This window comes from Amblyomma americanum, chromosome 11 (assembly GCF_052857255.1).
Source record: "Amblyomma americanum isolate KBUSLIRL-KWMA chromosome 11, ASM5285725v1, whole genome shotgun sequence".
NCBI lineage: Eukaryota > Metazoa > Arthropoda > Arachnida > Ixodida > Ixodidae > Amblyomma > Amblyomma americanum.
Genome location: NC_135507.1, coordinates 48,796,966 through 48,819,929, shown reverse-complemented (window position 1 = coordinate 48,819,929; position 22,964 = coordinate 48,796,966). Strand labels below are relative to the sequence as shown.

The 22,964-nt window shown below is 46.2% G+C and overlaps 1 protein-coding gene across 1 annotated transcript in view; it reads right to left on the bottom strand.

Moving 5' to 3' along the window:
• Stacl (SH3 and cysteine-rich domain-containing protein) overlaps positions 1-22,964 on the bottom strand; it is a 348,123-nt gene that overhangs the window by 245,010 nt on the left and 80,149 nt on the right. Inside the window, exon 2 of the mRNA XM_077644121.1 lies at positions 2,720-2,924. Coding sequence (XP_077500247.1) covers positions 2,720-2,825 — 106 coding nt within the window. The 5' untranslated portion in view covers positions 2,826-2,924. The remainder of the gene's footprint in view (positions 1-2,719; positions 2,925-22,964) is intronic.

Sequence of the window (22,964 nt, the reverse complement as noted above, 5' to 3'; positions counted from 1 at the left end):
TATCAGATCCTTAATACCTACGGGAAGGTATCTAGCCAACCTACTTCCAATCAACGCCTCCTATATTTTAATGCCAGCCACATCGCTTGCTTTGCAATGAGAGGCGTTTGGACGCTTTGGTTCGCTTACGCTCCGCGATGTGGCGCTACTAACGGGCAGTGGCAGCTTACGTCATAGCACAAGCTGTTGGCTTGGATGGCGAATCACCGACAAAAGCGCCGCCTTGTGAATAAAAAAGAGAAGAAAAACTGTTCGTCCCTTTCCCGTAGCAAGTTACTACGAGAGTGCTTTCTTTCTCTCACTACAACGGCGTAGCAGGCACGCAGGCTAGCGAACGGGAGAGAGTGAGAAAGAGTAGGAGCACGCGCAGCCTTGATTTGCTGAAGTCAGCTAATCTGGCTGGCATTGAAATCAAGACGACGTTGTTCCGGTGCTCGCTGCTGGCGCCATCTATAGTCTCCTTGCATGCCTACAATGACCACCTATCAAGCTGAAGCGACAAGCTATGAGCCAGTCACGAACGACGCCAGAGTGAGCTGCCGCGGTAAGTGCTTCGGGGCGTGAAAAATGAAGCCAGCGCAGCACTCAACGTATCTGCAATGCCCGCACGCAAGGTCCGGTGTAGCTTCTCGGGCAAAGTACCCTCAAGTCCTGGGCCTCCCAAACGTGCTAGGCAGCGATCGGACGTCGGAATACAGGGCGGAGACCGAAGCGCGGCCAAAAATAACGCAGCGACGCAACTACGCTAGAGCTTGGACACGCTCCTGCGTGGTTTCGTTCCGACGGCGAAAATAAAAAGAAACAAAACAGGACCCCGCCTAAACCGGGGACCGAAGCCGGATGTCGTTCAAGGTCCTAGCCCTTTTAAGTCTCTTCCCGACCACGCGAGAGATAAATGGATCTTGGTATAACGTACACGCCCGTGCTCAAAGGCTGCCCAAGAATAGCTCTGCTTTTCCAACGGGCGTGGTTATTTCTAGCCGTGTCGCTAAGATCATCCCCACAGAAATAAAAGGAAAGAGCAGCATCAAAGCAACACTCTTGAAAGACCGGGTTGCCGCTTTCAAGAACGTCACCCGATAGCCTATTTAGAAAACGCGTCAGGTACGCATCGGTTCTTTGACGCTTCGCTCTGATACTCAAAAAGAAGGCGGGAAACGTGACGTTTATAACTGATAGGATTACTACGAAGCGGGAGTCGACGTTGTTTTTCGGTGGAAAGCAGCGAGGAGACATTTCTGTCTCAGCACTGCGCGTCTCATAAGCGGCTGTCTCCGACAGGTCTGAGAAAATACTTGAAGCTTTGCAGCATTCTGTGGGCCGTTTGCAGATTGCCGACAGGCGTCTCACTTACGAAGAATGTGGACTGTTCGCGTCAGACTAGTCGACAGGCTCAAGAGAGGCACTGTGAAGCAAAAAAAAAAACGACGTCTGGAGGAAGCTGCTGCGTTATAAAGGCAATTCCTGCCTTTATGCTGTACGCAATGTCGGCATACAAAGGCAATGCTAGGAGATATGAACGGATATTATTCTGTCGTGCCTCAATGAAAGAGTCTCACGTCAAGATGGTTTCGCTGACAGCTCTTGCAGGCTGACAGCTCTTGCTCATGTCACATGATATGAAGAGAAATCATATAAAACGCTTAGACAAGCATGTATTATTTTTTCGTCTGCATTCAGCAGAGACTTCAGACTTGAAATATACACTTTGACTACCGATCAGAAACAGTAGAGCCGTCGAAGTCTTTAACTGGGGCGATTTTTGCATCCCAATTGCACGATGTATAATGCTTCTCTCGGCTAAACTGCTGGTATATTCATGTTATAATTTGACGCATGGGGTGGCAATTGTAGGTCCATTTTCTATCATATTATACTTGAGCGGAGTAATTGCATGATTAATTCAAAATTATTAGTAAATTTTCATCGTCTGCGACAACGAAGAGTCAAAACAACGGGAATACGTAGCAACGTTTCTGGGAGCACAATCACTCTTACTCTGGGTAAGCCACTTGTCTACAAAGGGAGGCGAGGTTGTTAACCCAAAGGAGCAACGTGCAGACGATGCGGATTTCTAATGATTTTGATCTACTCAGCAAGTACTCCACTCAAGCATAATATAAAAAATGGCAGTGGCTTATCTTGGCTAACCCTGGAATTCAGCGAAAAGCAAGCACGCTTGCTAAGCGTCTGAGGCTCGTCCATGGCAGCTCCTCTACACGCTCGTGACAGCCGTTCTATATATACCCGCGCGACCGCGTGGCTATGACGTGGTATCACATGGTCTTACGACACCCCCATCGGATGTCATCACGTGGCTTTACATCACCCCCATTGGATGTTCTTAAGGTCAAAGGTCAACCCAAAGGTCACCCAGTGTCAAAGGTCAACTAAAGGTCGTAAGTCAATGTTAGGGGTCATGGGTTAGACACAATAACTGTACCACATATGGTCACACACGACTAACGCGGTTGGGCTGGAGGTCATTCAAGGTCATTCTCCAGCCTACCCGAAGACTGCTTTACCTAGCGTAGTGAAGCTTTTCGCTTCAAAAAGGCGGACCACTAAATGCCTGCCCACGCGTCAACTTAGAGCATGAATATGTCAATAGTTTAGCCGAGAGAAGCCTTTTACAAGGCACAATTAGGGATGCAAAAACCACGCCAGTTAAAGATTTGGCCGGGTGCACGTTTGATCCGGTTTATAGCCGTGTGCTCACCGGTTCGTAGGAGCTTGAAGCTCAGCGCGTTGTGGTTGCGGATGGGCTCATCCTGGGCGTGGCGCACCAGCTTGCGGAAGCCGGTGTTATCCATCGTCATAGTCATTCAGCGGTGGGACATGGATGAACGCGCTGAGGGTGGTACGCACCGGCCTTCTCTCTGTTCACTCGCCAGCGTCCCGGCTGTCTTTTGTCCGTGCTGCACCTGCGAAATTGGAGACGAAAACGCGTATCAAAAACTCGCTATCATTATCGCCGTTATCAACAACCCGCCAACGTCACAAACACAGAAGTTTTGTTATTTCATCTGCACGAGGAAACTGTTTCGTCTGTGCCGAACAGGTGACACTGAGGACAACGCCAACTTATCAACACTGTTATCGTTGTCGTCATCATCAGCCTAATTCTATTTGGCGTAATCGTCAACAACTGCAAGACCAGTGCTGTACATACTGTAATGAGAAGGCATCTTATACTAATGGCCAAATTTCAGAACGCCCCTTAGCTTAGGCGGTTTCTTTACCCCAGATCAGGAGCACTCCATGCTTTCTTATCTTAAGGACGAGTTAAAAGTTTCGCGCTAGATTTAGATGCATCCTTAGCCGGTCCTTGGGTAGCGAGGTGCCCAGAGCGATAGGAGCCGCTTACAAACGTCTGGTATCGAGGATATGCCTCTAATAACAGAAAGATGTTAGTCCAAACTGAAAAGAAATCAAGTACATATCGGCGACCTTGTATATGTTTTACAGTACGCGTTCCTGTGTGCACTCGTTTTGCATTTCATGCGTATTGTTGCAATGCTTTTTATGGCTTGGTCGGAAAATATAATTAGTATGGTAACGTCCACCCGCCGCGGTGGCTCAGTGGTTAGGGCGCTCGGCGGAGCTCCCGGGTTCGAATTCGTCCGCGGCGGCTGCGTTTTTATGGAGGGAAACGCTAAGGCGCCCATGTGTTGTGCGATGTCAGTGAACGTTAAAGATCCCCAGGTGGCCGAAATTATTCCGGAGCCCTCCACTACGGCACCTCTTCTTCCTTTCTTCTTTCACTCCCTCCTTTACCCCTTCCCTTACGGCGCGGTTCAGGTGTCCAACGATATATGAGGTAGATACTGTGCCATTTCCTCTCCCAAAAAATCAATTATTATTTTTATTATGGTAATGTCCCATTGTTTACAGTGCAGCGGCAGTGTAGTCGCAGTAGCGCATATTCACTCTGCCATTGTGAACCCGGCGTCACCGAAGCCGGCGGAGACGCCCTAATGCGCAAGCGCAGAGCTGTTCGTTTTACAGTGAAGCATGCGTACAGGTTCAGGAGCACGGTAAGGAATCTTGATGGTAGAACGCTGAAAGGAAGGCCTCACTAAGAGCCCCTAAGTAAGGCGTGTTTTAAAAATTTACTGAACTATGAGGAGTCGCTTTAAAGACATCCTCGATAATGCAAGAAGGGTTCCAAAGTTTTGCCATAAGTCTGTAATCTACAGTGGGAATCGATATTTGTTGCTAAGAGCGCAGCCTTGACACCTCTGAAATCGCATAGAGCACCAGCCCTTCGTTACCGTTGTCGTAGTCAAAAAGTTAATCGCTGCTGAGATTATTATCAACGACAACTGCAGAAGCTGAACTACGTGTGCTGCAAAGGGATGGCCTCTCCTACTGAGTGGGCTATATGCCGTAGAAACAGCACCTACAGTCGCGATAAAAAGAAACGCGAAGAGCGCGGCGCCTGCACGATCCTCTGTCCGCATTTCTTTTTATCGCTTCTGCACTATTTAGTTCCTGATACCGCATCCACACAACCCGCATCTGGATTCAGAACAAAGACATTCCTCAGGGACGCCCGCAAGGAATGTTCGCATAGGAAATGATGCGGTTTTGGTGTGTTTCATTTTGGGGTCAAAACGGCACATGGGTTATAAGAGATGCCGCAGTGAATGGCCCCGAATTAATTTCGACCGCCAGGGGCTCTTAAATATGCACTGACATCGCACAGCCCTCAGGCGAGTTATAAATCTTGCCGCGATCGAAACAAATGGCGATTATTTAGCGAGGTTATGCCAAAGGCGAATTAGGTTTCGTTTCGAGGATCGGTTTTCAAGGCCAAGCAGGCTTCACACAAAGATCGACGAAATCAGACATAAGCTCCGCCTGAAGTGTGCAGTGGTTCAGCGGTTAAGCGATGGTCCACTGCCCTGCGATGACAGGTTCTACCACCGGTGGAGCTTGTGCGACCCAGTTTGCTCTTTGCGAGTAACCCCAAGGTCGCGGAAAGAGGCTTTAGACAGACAAACATCGGCATAATTTGAGTTCAGGGGTTTAAGTGCTAGAGCTCTAAAACGGCTTCAGCGGCCAGGAACCAACGCCGCGAACTTTGGCTCAAATGCGGAGTGCCCTACCCACCAAGCCGCCTCGGGGGGCTCGCGTTAAAAACGCGCAGTGCGGTCTAGAAGCACCATAGGTATCTCATAAAAATAAAAATATACTCTCCCCGAGCGCGGAGTTTTCAGCACGAAGTGTGCGGACCGCACGGGATAACCGGAGTCTTTCGTTACCAGTGCTATCAACTCGAAGTGCATTTAAGGTCTGGATCGCTTTCGCAAAGTGTACGGCAGAAAGGGGCACAGTCTGACTCCAGCCGCCCAGCTTTTATGGTCGAACCGAGTGGAGTTGATATATTTTGCAGCATGCTGTATTTCGTATGTGAAGCACGTCAGCCTTTCCTTGCGATATTCGCCCATTCTGTGTTACGCTGTCATCCTTTCTTTCGAAGATGGAAGATGACTAAGTAAAAGCTTCTTGCAAGCAGCTTGAGGAGCCCTCGACCACCATGCAGGCATAAACTTCTGCAGCCTTTCTAAACTTTCAAAAGGCTAAGAAGAGGGAGACAGGAAAGGGAAAAATGCAAGTACGAGCTCAAGAGTTCGTAAAAGTTGTACCGCTAGACTTTACAGTCAAAGATAGTATAGGGACAATCTAAGCCTCGCATGAATTTTCGAGACCTCAGAAACCAAGAAGTCTCGCGCTCCCCCTACACTTAGCCCTCAAACACTCCCTGTCGAACTTAGAGCTTCCCAGGTAGGATGTGGTTTTACATGCCTGCTGCAGGGTCGCTTAAACTTCCGTCGAACCGGATGTGTTTCGGCTCAGCTGGAAGTCTTGTCTTAACACACAAACTTTTTAAAAGACATTCGTTTCTAATAAAATACCGTTTGATAATGCAGCACGCAGGCATTCGTGATTTCAAATGCCTTTTGAAATATGCTCGTAAGTATAGGCTTTAGACTAACAAATTTTAAACAAATATTGCGTGGAATAGTTCTTTTTGTTTACTGCGGCTTATGTAGCAGCACAACATGACGGCTCCAAGAGCCATCGATGTTCTATAATAATAATAATAATTGTTTTTTTTTGGGAAAGGAAATGACGCAGTATCTGTCTCATATATCGTTGGACACCTGAATCGCGCCGTAAGGCAAGGGATAAAGGAGGGAGTGAAAGAAGAAAGGAATAAAGAGGTGCCGTAGTGGAGGGCTCCGGAATAATTTCGACCACCTGGGGAACTTTAACGTGCACTGACATCGCACAGAACACGGGCGCCTTAGCGTTTTGCCTCCATAAAAACGCAGCCGCCTTGGTTGGGTTTGAACCCGGGAACTCCGGATCAGTAGCCGAGCGCGCTAACCACTGAGCCACCGCGGCAAAGTTTTCATTTACGGTTGTATTGCCCCGGGTATACGATTTTCTCAATATGAGCGGAATCGGTTATGTGCCCGTCTTTTATCTGCTGTTTGTATTTACTGAGTCGAAATGCACAAAAATCAGCCATCCTGGAGAGAAACTGAAAGATTCTGTTGGCGGCACCATTTTACCAACATTCATAATAATGAATTAGCTGATATCACAAACACATAACAGGATGGAATTGGAAACAAGGCATACGCAAGGAGTGGCGTGAAGCCAGTGTTGCCAGAGAGCAGAATAAAGAAACAAGGAAACAGAAATGACGTACTGGCAGCAACATTCTCAGCCATGATTGGCATCTGGTAAAAGAAAAAAAAAACCAGAGCGGACATTTATGCTCCGCCTTAAGAGTATGACGTGATAGTGTTATGGATAAATTATGCAGAAGTGGTCTTTCTCAACTTGACATTCATAGATCCCTGGGAGTCCTCACATCGCTCCTGGTGAAGTGGTTAAGCGATGCGCCACTGCCCTCCGGTGCCAGGTGCTGCCACCGGTGGGCCTTGTGCTGCCCAGGTTGAGCGAACAAACGTTAATTTAACTGCCACCTGCCACGATGTGGGCAGTTTGCTCGTAATCCGGTGGGCAGGTTGCGATGACGCCGCAAGGTCATGTGACCTAGGTGGCCCACCTGCCTCCCAAATTGCTTCTCTGGGGATTTTTCGTGGATTTCTTGGCTCACGGTGAACGACGTCGACGACGCTGACGGAGACGCCGGATTTTCTGCGACACGAGTACCATAATTCTATTGCGTTAATACAGCCGCGGTGGCTCAGTGGTTAGCGCGTTCGGCTACTGATCCGGAGTTCCCGGGTTCGAAGCCGACCGCGGCGGCTGTGTTTCGATGGAGGCCGAAACGCTAAGGCGCCCGTGTGCTGTGCGATGTCAGTGCACGTTAAAGATCCCCAAGTGGTCGACATTATTTCGGAGCCTTCCACTACGGCACCTCTTTCTTCCTTTCTTCTTTCACTCCCTCCTTTATCCCTTCCCTTACGGCGCGGTTCAGGTGTCCAACGGTGTATGAGACAGATACTGCGCCATTTCCTTTACCCAAAAAACAATTATTGTTATTATAATACAGCCGCTTACTCTTAGAATATGACGAGTAATTATTAACACAATGATGGCGCCATGCATGACTGTGGTCACCGCACTGAACAAATAAAAATAGCCGCAGTAGCCTTCAAAAGACTCGGGGGATTCTTGGACGACTACAGCATAAGCGAACCAGAGTTCAAGCTCAGTACGTGTGTGACACACACTGAAACAATACACTGGGGCTGTATTCTGCAAGCTATGCATGTTCGAATGATCATTTTGCATCCATTTGGTCCTCTGGTATTGAATATACCAGCGGCTTTCAGGCAGGAAAGTGATCCTGCCATTGGGCGATTCACGACCGGATCTCACCATTGGCTGCACACCGCAGCAAATAGCAGCCATCGGTTGAGGTCCGGTCGTCTGCTGTTGAGAGAGCGTTGCGACGCGCCTGACCGTTGGCTGCAGATCGCAGCAAACAACGACAAAATGATCACATGTTTGACAGAATGTGATCATGTGCGCCCCTTGTGGTCTCGTTGTCTCGTTCGCATTAACTAGCGTTTAGAAATAGGCATTTAGTATGGCTTAGAATAGTCCTTTGTTGGGTAGTTGGTGATCCATTGAAGCAGGTGCTAGTAGCGCACACAGACATGAACAGACAGTTGTAGTTGTAAGTCAGCGGTGTGTTCGTCGCTCCACTGTGCCTTCTTCCCTGTGGGCGCTACTAGTACCTGTTTCAGTAAGGCTTACACTACTGAAAAATGTATATAGGTTTGAATGGGTCGGCAAATAGGATTATGGCACATTTGGTTTGGCTTTATAGGATGGACATCCCAAAGCGGCTCAGTCTATTAGGGACGCCGTAGTGGAGGGCTCCGGATCATTTCAACCACCTGGGGTTCTTAACGAGCACTAACAACGCACAGTACACAGACCTTTCACAATTTTTCTCCATGGAAGTGCTACCATAGTGGGCGGGTTCGAACCCACGAATTGCATGCACTGTGTGATGTAAGTGCACGGTAATTAACCACGGGTAATCGAAGTTATACGGAGCCCTCCACGAAGGTGTCTCTCAAGGGCTGAATTGCATTGGAAACTTCATCATATAATGTTAAACGAAATGTGCCATAATCCTATTTGTTGACCTATTCAAACCTGTACGCAATTTTCAATAGGGTTATTACGCCCTGCCAAGCTTCCGTTACAGTCATGTCCAGACAGAACCATGTAAAATGTCTAGTGAGAGGAGTTTTCGCACAATGTTTTACCTGCCATCTCTCACAGCAGCAAAGACAGTGGTCATTCGGGATTGTTAGCAGGTGAATGCTGCTAGCAGGAGGTGGACAAGGCCGAATATGCTGGGATTATGATGACCAGGCTTATAAGTCAGCAGATAAGACATAAGTGCACATGACAGCGAGGTGCACAATACGTTAAACAAAAGCAGATAAGCAAAACTTAAATATGTCATGTTCACAGCAACCACCAGCTGCACACCACGGCCACGTCTTGACGTTATAATTAAATGTTCACTCCATGCAGCTTGCGTTTAGTGTGTGTTAGATTGCAGTATTCAGCATTACGCGACTATATGGCAGATTGAGTTAAGAGTATAGTCGGAAAAAAGTAAAATAAAAACGACTTTTTCTCGCCAAAATAGCCGCTTCCAGCCTATAGCTTCGGCCGATACTCGTGGACCTGCTGTAGCGACAATGCGGAGAGTGGCAGCCGAAAACGGTAGTCGACTAACCCTGCACTGTCCATGATGGTCCCCTTTCTACATAGTCACTCCGCTCCGTGCATTGTCACGCTACTTATGATAGCACGTTCAGGAGAATCAGCCAAAGCCATTGGCTGGAAGAGGACATTTCGACGGGGAAACGCCGCCTTTTAGCGGGATAGCTTTAGGAAGCGCATGGCGCGGAAAATTCGGCGTCATCTTCATCGACGTCGTGGACCGGGAGTGAAATATTACCGAAACATTCCCATATTAAAACCTAGAAGCTGGGGAGGGGTGTTCGGGTTGCAGCTAGGTCACGTGACCATACGGTGTCATCACAACCTGCCCTCCGGATTGTGAGCAAACTGCCCACCGTGGCAAGTGGCAGTTGAATTAATAATTCGTCCCGAGAGGCTGCTGGGAAGAACAACCTGGATCGCACATCTCCCACTAGTTTCAGTAGTACCTGTCACCGCTGCACTACTGTGCCAGGAGGGGTATGAGTACTCCCAGGGATCTATGAATGTTATGTAGAGAATGACCAATTCTGCACATATGGGAATTAACCCATTAACACTATCGCGTCATACCCTTAAGGCGGAGCTAAAATGTCCCCCTCCAATTTTTGTCGTAACTTGAATCCGATTAGAGTAATAGGGAATACGAGAGGGCCTAACTTGGAGTTTTTGCCGAAACAGGAATTGGGCCCAGGCTTACCGATAAACCATAGCCAAAGCAACGCGATTCGTCCAGCCTAAAGGTTTTGTATTGTTCTGCACGTCGTTATCACATCGCCAATCTGCGCATGGAATATGAGGAACACCGCAGTGGAAGGCGCCGTAGAAATCTTGACCACCTGGGGGATCTTTAACGTGCACTGACATCGCACAGCACACGGGCTCTTTTTGCATTTCGCCTCCATCGAAACTCGGCTGCCACGACCGAATTTGGATCCCGCGTTCTTGGCCTAGGCAGCCTAACGCCAGAGACACTGCTCTACTTTGCAAAACAGAGCGACCTACGATAGACAACAACGAAAATGACACGGGACCAGAGGTATTGACGTCAGCAAACGGTCAGTTTGTGTCGTTGATAAAGAGATAGCTTTTCTTCTTGATCTTCAAGCGTCGCGTGCGTCTCTGTATGCTGTTTTATCGCTTTTAGTGTAACATGTGATGTACTTTGTTTTATTTTTGAAGCACCAGGTACTGTTTTTTTTCTTCCTTTATTTGTTTCTTAGAACATGTTGAGACCGGATTAAGTTCAAGGTTATAAACTTCCGGTGTGTTCTCTGCGTACCCTGCCAGTAATCGCCTACGGTCACGTGAAAAAGTGATTTCCCTTTCCTCTCCTCTCTATCTAGCTTTCCCTCTGTTACCCTTCCCACGTATAGGGTAGTTTATACTAGGCGTCACCCAGTTAACCTCCCTGTCTTTTCCGTTCATCTTTCTTTCTCTTTCTAGTTGAGACAGCACTCATCCAGTGTGTTTCTTGGTCTTGCTCGCCGTAGTTCGCGCTGTTTTACAAGAATGCATCTATACCACCTCGCGCAACTGAACGTTCTTCTACTACTCTTTCCCGGTCAGTATGCCCAGTTTAAAAGCAGTCACCGGAGACAATATGTCAAGACAGGAATGACGTCGCTCGAAATGCGTTCAACGTAAAACAAATAAAACAGCCAGTAAACGAAGACGAAGTTTGACAGTGGAGGTCCAAAAAAGAAACAAGGAAAAAAAATTAATTTGCTGAGAAAACAGGACTCGACATCATCCCCAGACGAGACAGCTGCCCAACGATGTGAAAGGAAACAGATTATTTTGCTCAGGGAAAAAAAAAAGAATCAAGAACAAGAATCGAGAAGATAGGGAGAACTGTCCCTAACAGGAAATCATCAGTGTTGACCGGATCAGGGTTTATTCAGCCGAGGAAAATGAGGTTCCCTTTTCAGGAAACTACATCAGGGAGGGGGACCGGATTTTCAACCTTCGTTTTCCAGAACTGCTACAAAAGACTGGGACAGGATTCCCTTATTAATCTCTAGCCATTCGTAGCTTTTTTTTCAAGTGTTTGTTTATTTCCGATCGAGTTTAATGCTTTTTCGTTTCAGGGGGCATTTTCGTAACGACTATACCGTACCGAACATGCTTTTTTTTCTTTCTGTAGCCTCATATTCTTTGCTTTGCTCAAGACCGGGCCTGATGCGAGAATCCGAGCACTTGGCTTGTTTCTCTCGTCCCAGCCAGCTAGTGAGGCGTACACCGAGGGCTGTGCCACCGCGGATAATGGGATTAGCGGAGATTATCTCGGTTTTGGAATGGAAACCCGAATCCAATCAAATTAGCCACGCTTGAACGAGTTCACCCGTCTTCCAGGGTTCGTGGATTAGCGCATGCTGTCTTGAACTCGTGCCTTGCTTCGGATCAGTGGGTGGAAATAGAAAAAAATCAATATTGACGGAAAAACAGTGAGGACACTTGGGGTTTGTCTTTTTTTTTTTAATATGGCAATGCGATGTTTGCTGGGTGACAATATCCGCAGGAAACTGTTCGTTGAGACGATATTGATAATGCAGGCGGTTTGAACGCAATACCGGTGACTATTACTACGGAGACTATTATTGATAAAAGATGAACCTAATGAAAGTACCTCAGAAAGGCTGACAAATGTTTTGATAAGAGGTGTTATCGTTTTCAAGGTTATGCTGTCTTTGTGATGATGATGGCAATGAATTTTCATTGCTCAAGGGCAGCTTTGGCCACACAATGCCATGTCAGGTTTTTTTTTCTTTACACACGATGGAGTGAAAGACCCATTTCCCAAGCATTTCACCCAAAAGAAGCCGAGCACCAGTCCCGGAGAAAGCTTGTACCCGTTCTCATACCGGAGGGTGCACTGGGAATCGAACCCCGCATCTCCCCCATGCGAGAAGGATGCCCCACCAATTGGCCACCGCTGTTGTAGGGCGTGAGAGTTACTGCGCTTATCGCATTGTAGAAAAGAAATTGTTTATTTATTTAATCCTTCATATGGGCTTATGCGGAATGGCAGTCACTCTACCGACCACTTTGCTACCTAATGTTTGTGGCACCGTTAACTAGATGAGTCTTACAAGTTGATAAAGGAAAAACTGTAATCTTAAGACTGTTTTTAGGTAATCGTTTAAATAAATCACATGCACACAAATTATAGTTAAAAAAAATTCATTGCAAATTTAGTGACAAAGTCTTCATGAGAAAGCGGAATGAAATCTCCAGTGCTGATCAAAATATTGATCTCGCTGATCATTTTCTATGGAAAAGCAATGTTTTTCAGTAGCTTTGGTGCTATATTTCTCTTAAACACTACATACACCATGGAACTGTTTCCCACTACTTCAAAAACTTTTCTACGTCGGCGAAATCCAGTCTCCAGCGGCTATAGAAAACGAAGGAGAATGTGAGGGAAAAAAATGTTTTGGCATCCATCCTATTCTGATGGTCGGGTTCGAGCCTAGGGTAAAAATTCACCGGGGAGAGCGTCGACGGCGGCCCAAAAAAGAGGTTTCGAAAGTCAGCAAAATACACAAACAGAGGATCTCTAGTTTAAGCCAGAAGACGCGCCTCGTCCAAGCGTGCTGAGGGTGTTGAAAGAACATCGCCGAATTCTTCGCTTACGCTCCTCCAGGAACCTTCATCTTTCCCGAAGAGAGTGACGTAATCAACATGCACGCCCTCATGGTTGGTCCACTGGGCAAACCGCGTGAAGTTCTTCGACGAATAACCGATGAGTCCGCCGACTATACGGTTCCTTATAACACTCTAAACAAAAGGTGTAAAAAAGGAGTAAAACTGTCCTCTAGCGCACACCCTTTTATAAAGGGGTGTGTGATAGAGGACAGTTTACTCCCATTTTACTCCCATATAGGTGCATTTGTGTTTAGAGTGTACTACGGACGGCGGAAGAGTAGAATTTAACCTGAACATATTTTCCAGCGGCCACATATGCGTGACAATGCTGGGAATCATAGGGGGCCACCTTGGACTCTGCCTCAGCACAGGTAATTGGGCAAAACATTGCAAATAGATGGTTTCACTGTGGCCCCTTGTAGTACCGGCGTTTGCCAATACGTGTCCAATATTGGGCCGATATCCTGTGCTGCTTAAGAATTCTGATCTTAGTACAGTCGTTGTTGACTAAAACCCTTACTATACCGACCCTCAGAAAGTGGACCACCAGGCTGCCAGTCGCTACAAGACCTCCGTACAGAAGACCACAAGGGTGGCCTTGTGCTTCGGCGTGGAAGACTGCCTCCAGGACAGGACAACTTGCCCCTCGGCTTTCAAAGCAGCCGTGGTAATGAAATTTGCCGAACCTTGAGACACGTGCACCCGTCGGGGACAAGAATGAAAGAGCATTGCACGGGGCCCAAATGGCTCGTAAAAATTCAAGCTGCTCCTCTCAAGGCTTCAGGACCTAAAGAGGCGAGTCGCCAAAAAGAACGAGGCCGTCCATGTCATTTCGGGGCCCTTAATTTTTTTTTCTGGCTTTTGCTGCATTGGCGCCCTGAGCTAGCACAAAACCAATATTCTTTCGTTCCTTGGTGAACTTTTTTTTTCACACGACGTATCATCAGTTCACTTGTACCCACTACAGGAGAAAGACAATCCTCATTAACATTCCAGTCAACATGTCATGTGCTTGCTGTGGCACCATTATATCCGCACACTTCCTAATCTAATGGCGCAGTTGTATTTATGCAACCACATGCGGACGCCTTGTGTTCGGATACAATCTGCGGCGTGGAAGTTTGAACTCCTACCTTTTACGAAATTATTTTCTACCAAAGTGGTCATGCAACTAATTTCTCACGCTAATCGACACTACTCTACAATTAAATGAAGTTCATTCCTGTATGCTTCACTTTGGTATGTTTGCCCTAACGGGCCTACCATGCCCTTACCTTCGCTAGTAAGGGGTATTGTGGGTTTGAAATGTATGAATGAACCAAATGTTGGTGGAATATGTTTCCTCTGCCTGCTGCTGAGAGCAATACGATGCCGGGAAAGGCGCAGATGAAATAAGTTTCACGGGCAGGACGTTTCAGCTAATAATAATAATAATAATAATAATAATAATAATAATAATAATAATAATAATAATAATAATAATAATAATAATAATAATAATAATAATAATAATAATAATAATAATAATAATAATAATATAATAATAATAATAATAATAATAATAATAATAATAATAATAATAATAATAATAATAATAATAATAATAATAATAATAATAATAATAATAATAATAATAATATTAATAATAATATAATAATAATAATTGGTTTTTGTGGAAAGGAAATGGCGCAGTATCTGTCTCATATATCGTTGGACACCTGAACCGCGCCGTAAGAGAAGGGATAAAGGAGGGAGTTAAAGAAGAAAGGAAGAGAGAGGTGCCGTAGTGGAGGGCTCCAGATTAATTTCGACCACCTGGGGATCTTTAATGTACACTGACATCGCACAGCACACGGGGGCCTTAGCGTTTTTCCTCCATAAAAACGCAGCCGCCGCGAGATCGCAAAAATAGAATTACGGCTCGCGCACCTGATGACGTCTGCGTTGAGGTGCGTTCGAAGCGACGGGGCCTCCTAGGGTGTTCCAATAGGAAACACGCACGCTCACGGGAGCTATATTTCTCTGCGCGTAAGCTCTAGAAGTCATGCACGTATTTTCCAATACGAACATCACTTGAAAAGACGACGAGTATGGGGGGTAGGGGACCCTTAAAAAATTCTTTAGAAAGTCTATAAACTGTCCAAGACTTCTTTCTATAAAGTCCATATACTCTTTATAGACAAACAATAGAAAACAGTCTGTAGGCAACACAAATCCTATAGACAGTATAAAGACACGCTACAGATTTATACATTACACTTTTAGTAGACTTTTGTCTACAGACAGTTTATAGACTATGAAGAGACAAAAATAAATATCTAGAGGAAGGCAACAGAGTCTATAAGAAGCCTATAGACTATCTATAGACCATTTTTGTAAGGGGAGAGCAGACGCCTTTACTTTTTCAAGCGTGCCAGGTGGGAAACTCCGAATCAGCTCAGAGAGCTTCGTTCTAAAGAGCAGAAGTAGAGGAAGAAAATGCCCATGCGGGCAGTCGCCCGCTCAAACAAAGTCTCCCGCAGTCGCAATGTCGGCGGCGGAATCCGCGCTGGCGTACCCAGCCAGCCAGCAGTGATCGGGTCAGAAGAAAGGGGCCCCGTATTTGCAGAATACGCTGAGTGCCGGTCAGTTCAGTCACGCGAAGACATTTCCAAACGAAGACGTAAGCTTTTTCTTGTGCTTTAATCGACGGGGTGGAAATACAGGAAAAGAAATGTTAGGTACCACCCGTGATTCGCGCTCGTTGCAACTGCTGCAGAAAAGGACGCTCGGAGATTGCCCATTGAGGCTTAAGTATTCTGCAGTTGCTTGCAAATCTGCAGTCAAGCTCTGCCCATATTCATGACTGTCACGTGCTGTTCCACCGCTGAAAGGAAGCCATTCGTTGAACAAGGACGAACTGTAATTCAACTATGAGGTTTCCTTAGAGGTTGTACAGCTTTTCTTTGTAGACGTATGGCTGTGGATGGATGCTAACGAGTCAATACACCTTGATTAGGAATCGCGGTTGTTAGATATTTCTTGATACCTAGGAAAAATTAAACCACGAGATGACAATGAAACCACAAGAGTTCTGATGCGCCCATCTTGTTGAACAGAGTGAAACATTAAAATGGCGATTAACTTTACTGTTGCAAGTCGTTAGCTTAATAACACAGCCCCCTGCAATGTGAGTGCACGTAATTAAAGATCCCAGGGGGGTGAAACTATTTTCGGAGCACTTCACTACTGTTCCTATATTTCTCCTTTCACTTTCTTCTTCATATCTTTCCCCTGGGTGCGGTTAAGGTGTCCAGCGAGAATGGTGAGACAGCTACTGCGCTAATTCTGTTCATCAAAACCATTCCCAATTTCCTCACCCTGGCGGCCTTTGTAGTCGTTGCTGAATGGTGGTTTTCAAGATGTGCCGGAATATATTTTTGCTGTGTTCTTCGTGTACCACTTGTCGTGACACTCTTCTTTCATGCTCTCTTTTTGATAACATAGACAAGCAACCTTCCTACCGACGCGGCGATGCAAGCAACATGCAGTATTCGTACCATTGTACACGGCTTACACCTATGAATGAATGAATGAATGAATGAATGAATGAATGAATGAATGAATGAATGATTTGGGAAGACTTTCGACAGCTGTGACATCAAACACACGCAACATCACGAGACGCAACGCGCAAGCCAGTAAAGAGCACACGGCTGCCTTGGCGTACAGAGCAGGAGGGTACAGACGATCTTCTGGAGTCTTTGCAGGTCCCCTGCCGCTTCCTTCAAATGTAATCAAGGCCTAGCCAGTCACAGAGGAGGTTTCTCACTGATGGTGCGAGCCATGCTGTACAGGTTCTTGAAATTACGCCACCTCGTGCCTCTAGGAAAGACGTGTGTGCTTCGTGTTCTCAAGTTGAGCGTAGACCTGCATTTCTGTCCACGTGAGTTCCGCTCTGCGGCTGGAAGAATACTGCCGTGACGTACAAGCCCTGTGACTAAGAAAATATGGTAGATAAATGAACGAGTACATTTCCAAACAAAATAGTTTTCAGGACAGTTACGAGCCCGCAACACGAATGTTCGGCGTCAGCAGGCGCGGGACAATAGAGGAATGCCGGAAAACGATATTTTGTTCGAGGAAGGTGGCTGGAGTGTTGGAAAGTCGCTTGTACTGACGTCACGTTGACGTCAATGCGGGCTGACCAGTTACCGTGGCGGGTGGTCACTGATAGCGGTTGAGGACGAAACCAACCTCGCTGGGGACACGGTGTAAGATTTAGTAACAGCTCACATTGTAAAATATTGTCGCGAAGCATTTTAATGCGATAGGTTTAAAGCTCTGCAGAAAATCCGGCGTCGTCGTCGGCGTTGTGAGCGAAAATCTCCGCAGAAGAAGCCTAGGTAGGCACCTATGTCACGTGACCCTGTGGCCTCATCACAGCCTGCCCGCCGCGTTGTGAGAAAATTGAGCACCGTGACAGGTGGCAGCTAAATTATTGACTGGCGGCTAGAGGTTCCTCTAGAAGAGCAACCTGGTTCTCACAAGTCCCAGCGGTGGCAGCACCTGCTATTGCAAGGCAGTGACGCATTCCTTAACCACTTCACCACTGCGCCAGGATGGGCATGATGACTCCCAGGGATCTATGAACGTAAAATAGAGAATAACCTGTTCCGCACGTAGGGGCATCAAGCCTAATATTGATGATGGCCTAGCTCTGTTAGGCCAGGATATACGTAGCGTAAGCGTGGCGACACCTGGTTCGGAACAGTTAATATATGAAAGGCGCGCATTCTCTACTTGCTCCTTTATTCGCGGTTAAAGCTTGAGCCGTCATGGCGGAGTTGTAGCGTCTCCGCCTGGTTGTAGCGTCTCCGGGGAGTGGTAGCGTCTCCGCCGGAGTGGTATCGTCTTCGACTCCCAGCCTCGACACAGGGCTTCTTTTATTCACTGAGTGTGTGGGGGGTTGACCACGCGGTTGGCGGCGCGGAGCCGTGGCTAGTCACGTGGTTCGTCACGCGGTTGGTCACTCGACAAGTCACGTAGTTGGTCACGTGGTGCGGCTTCCAGAGGATGCGCAGACCGGCGAGGCACACGCGGCGGCGGCGGCTCTCGCGCGTCAGCTGTGCGCCGTGTGACGTCACTGCTCCTCGCGCATGCGCAACACGGCTCTCCAGGAGCCACGCGAAACTGCTCAATCTCGGAAAGTGTAGCTTACGCTACAATAACGCTGACGCGTCAAACCACTAAGGCTGACCCTTAACCGCTTGTAGTGTCTGTTCTTACTACGTGCGGCTTTTTCATTGTTTACAAGATGCTGTACAAACTCGCTCAAATGTTAGTATTACGCCTTAAGGTGGCGGATAAGCGTTGCCTCCAATTTTTTTTTATTTCCTATGTCGGTCTATCGCCGGCGGAGCGCGGACGTATCACTTTGACCAGATCACAATTGAAAAGTCATCATCACGCATGACAGGTTCAGCAATGCTCGAGGTTGCAGCGGTTCAGAGTTTGTCTCGTAAGCTCGCTGTCACTTTAAATTGAGCGCAGTTGATAACATCTGCACTTCAATCTTTGACAACCGCCGAGCACACAAGTTACTATCGCCGCCACCGAGTTTTTCTATTTTCTGCAAGCGGAATTTCGAAAGAGATAAGGACTTTAATGAAAGACAGAATTTAGCTGACGCTTGTATGCTTTGTGGTATGTGGCAGGGTGTGTGCTGTTTAATTCTCTGCCCTGAAAAAAGTGGTATATAGACAGTCTATAGAATTATAATGTATATCGACTTCCTATAGTTTGGTTTATAGTTTTGTTTATGGAGGTTTAGCGTCCCCAAATGACTCAGGCTATTAGGGACGCCGTAGGGAAGGGCTTTGTAAATTTGGATAACCTGGGATTCTTTAGCATGCACTGACATCACACAGTACACAGGCCTCTAGAATTTCGCCACCATCGAAATTCGGCAGCCGCGGCCGGGATCGCACCCACGTCTTTCGGGTCAGGAGCCGAGCGCCACAGCTACTTAGCCACCGCGGAGGCTATCGACCGCCTTCCTATAGATATTTCTTTTTGTCTATTCCTAGTGTGCAGACTTTCTATGGACAGAAGTCTACTAAAAGTGTAAGGCGATAAATCTATAGATTGCCTGTAGACTGTCTATAAGATTTGTATTGCCTATAGAATGTTCTCTAGGGTTTGTCTATAGATAGTCTATAGAATTTATAGACAGAAGTCTATGGGCAGTCTATAGACTGTCTGAAAAAATGTTTGTGAGAGTGGAGTGACTCAGGATATGAGGGACGCCGTAGTACAGGGTTTCGAATTAATTTCGACAGCCCCGGAATCTTTAACGTGTGCTGACATCGCACAGCACGCTGGCGGTTTTTTCGTTCCTGTGCTGTTTAAAGGTTTTAAACTTTAACCCCGTCTTTTGGCTTGTCAGGCCGCAGCGCGCAATGTGCACATTGTGTTCGGGTTCACACAGGTGGAATATTTCCTTCTTTTTATTTCACAGTAAGCTCAGCCGTCCTGAACAGATGCGGCTTGCTGTTGACGGAGAAAACGATCCACAGTGCTTCATCGCTTGACTGAAGCAACGGCCGTGAGGGACGCCAATTATCTTCTCATTATCGCCTGTCGCCATGGTGCTAGCAGCTCGCGTGCGTCCATCAAAAGGGGTCCAGGGCGAGAAGTACGTTTACCATACAAATGAGAACGAGTCGAATGACATCGCCGATCGATTACTCAAGCCGGATGACAGAAAAAAGCGGAGCACGGGTACATCATACCAGGGCTTGGAGCAACGACATAATGAACCCAGCGAACTCATTAGAACACCTCACCGCGGGCATCAATCACTGTCATCCTGTGAACGGCGAGCACTAGGCAGATTATTGCGAAACAACTGCAACTTCGGCGGGCTTTTCATTTAGTCGTTAATAACAAGTAATTAGACTAAACAATAGTCCGGTAAGCATAGCATAGTGCAGCAATGGTCATCGTGACGGAGAGGAGGCGGCAAGTAGGTCTGAAAGCACTCAGTATAGAGCTGTATTTAAGTATATTAAGCTCGAAGGAACGGAAATTATCAACCCAACGCGTCTTCACTCGCGGTGGCAGCGTGCAAAGGCGCCCGTGTGCTGTGCGATGTCAGTGCACGTTAAAGATCCCCAGGTGGTCGAAGTTATTCTGGAGCCCTCCACTACGGCACCTCTTTCTTCTTTCACTCCCTCCTTTATCCCTTCCTTTACGGCGCGGTTCAGGTGTCCAACGATATATGAGATAGATACTGCTCCATTTCCTTTCCCCCAAAACCAATTATTATTATTATATTATTATTCTTCACAGTTCGCTGGAATTAGCTCGCATCTTTTAGAACTTCGAAGAAAGCAATCTTGAGGGTTTCTTGAAATCTCGGTTTGGTTGCAGAGAAAGTGTGTAATTGCAGATCACTTAAAAAAGAATGAGGCAAGAAAAGCTGTGAAACATCCCAAAATTGAACGATAGAAAAAAGAAAAATAGTTCTGAGAAAAAAAAATTAAAACGAGAGAGTGACGTCACAACGCTTACACAAAAGATTAGTCGAAACATATTGATAACGCCGTGACTGCGAGCAATAATCTTGTGTGAAGGATAAGACACGGAGATTAAAGGTACTCTGAAATGATTTAGATGGGCATATTCTAATGCGACAGATCTGTAAGGGTGGTCTTTGTGGGTATTCGAGTCAAATTTGAAAGCTCTGCTTGAACCCTGCAATTTAGACAAAAATTTAAAAATCGCTGCTCGAAGTACCTCGCAACCGATTAGGGCGACACGCCTCACCATGCTTCTCCTTTCCCGATGACGTCAGTGGGCAGACGGGGCGAGCTTGCAGGCTGGTTGAAGATGTGTAGCCCTAATCGATTGCGAGGTACTGCGAGCAGCGAGTTTTAAAATTATGTATAAATTATAGGGTCCACGCAGAGCTTTCAAATTTCACTCGAATACCCACAAATACCACTTCTACACATCTGTCGCACTAGATTACGCGTATCGAAATTATTTCAGGACCCCTTTAATTATGAACGCCGCCAAAAGAACTTGGGAAGGAACTAGTGAAACGCTGGAAGAGATGGTCAGAATACGAGACGGCAGACGTACCGGTCGTTGACCTAGATGCGACGCATGAAGATCAAGGGAAGGAAAAGCAGGAAGAGGCGAGATAAAATAAAGCCGACAACGAATCAGACGCATACCGCAACCGTGGCGACTAATTGCTGTGGGTGCCATTAGCTCGGTTCCTGCATAGTGCGCCGGAGCTTCGCTGCATTACGGATGAGAAATATCTCCTCGCATTAGGGGGCGATCCCAGGGGCATGCAAAGGCGGCAGGCTATTTTGCTGCGCGGAGAAGCCGAACCTCTTTCCGTCATCCCGTTAGGGACGAGACAGTCGGCGCCTTTTCGCTATCGATCCTCCATCCAGGTCTCGTCCTGGTACGTGCTATCCACTCGGTGGGACAGTGCCCCCAGTCCTCTCCCAACCCTTCATTCCTCGGCATTGGTCTTGTTGATTTCAGCTCGCGTAATAATGCTAAATCGAATGAAATCTGTTATTTCAACATCATTTATGCTGGAGCGCGCAGACTAAAAGCCAGTTTATATCTGTGCCTTTAAATCCGCTCTCCGTCAGTTTTTACAATCCCCCTAATAGTATGTTACTTGGTATATGGTACTAGTTTTGTCATTTACATTATTCAATGATTTGTCTTTTGTATTGGACTGTATGTTATTAGGTGTGTAATCATTTTTCATTCAAATAAGGGTTTGCATTATTTCTCGCATTTCACTCACTGCTCATTTATGATGCCAACAACTTTAATTTTTTTTGCATCTGCTGTCTGTAATTCATTTTTACAATTGTTCTTACAGGAGGTCCCGTCCACAGTCTTTGACTTTGGGACCTCCTTCTGTATTCCAATGTTTTTCTCTAACTTTGTACCGTAAACATGTAATAAACGAACCTTGAACCTATAAACGAACCTTAGCTGCTTGAGGGTAATTGTGCCCCCTTTACAATGTATCGGTAGAGCACGCAAAAAGTATATTGCTATTTACTCATGTTAAAAACAAAGTACAAGACATTGTGTGCAAAGATTTAAATTTGCGAACAGAAGATGTTAAGAAATAGTTCAAAAAAAAAATTCACAATAAATTCTAAAAAGAGCAAAAAAGAAAAGAGCGAAATACAAGGACGAAATAAAATAAGATAACGCTGTGTGATAAACTGCATGCTATATGAAGTAAGTGTGGTGAATTCGTGATGTTCTGGTTTAACAATCAGGGAATAAGGTATAGAAGTATTCGAGTACGGGGCATGATCATACTAATAACAGAACAGTGTTAATTGAAGAAATATGGGAGAAGCCTTTTTCCTGCAATGGGCGAAGTTGGGCCGATGATGATGAATAACATTGACTCATCTTGGTTGTCAAAATACATCATAATTCTGGCCCGTGTATTACGCTCAGAGTTGTGCTTGTGAGTGAAGCTGAGCGATTCATCGGAACAGCAACTTGCGAATATCAGGACATAACACTTTAGTATTATGATAAAACCTCAACAGAACAAAAAATTTTGCCCTAATCCAACCAGTAGCAGGTTATTTATAATACAAGGAAAAGTCAGATGAGGAATGCGTATAATGTTAAGTCACCTAAGCAGCCCGCAACTTCATACCAAATAAAGCTCAAATCAAACAAAGGGGCTTTACAACTTTGGAATGTAGTAGCTTAGCCCTACAGAGGAATGCTGTCTTAAAGATCATTTTCTATCTTCGATGGTCGCCGAACCTTTCTGAGCTTTTTCAGCTATTTATTTTTCTTCTAATTCGAAGTTTAGTAAAACACCACTTCACAAATGTATCTGTACACGTGACGGATGGGAAAAGTTTCTTCAAAAATCTTTAAATGAGCAGCGTGCGCACAACCGCACCTTAAAATACCTCCGCATCTGTCATGACTCCATATGTGCCAAATGTCTCTACTGGACATGTGTTGGATGAAGTAGGCGTACATTCAGCAATCACATAAAAACAACAGACTCGCGGACTATG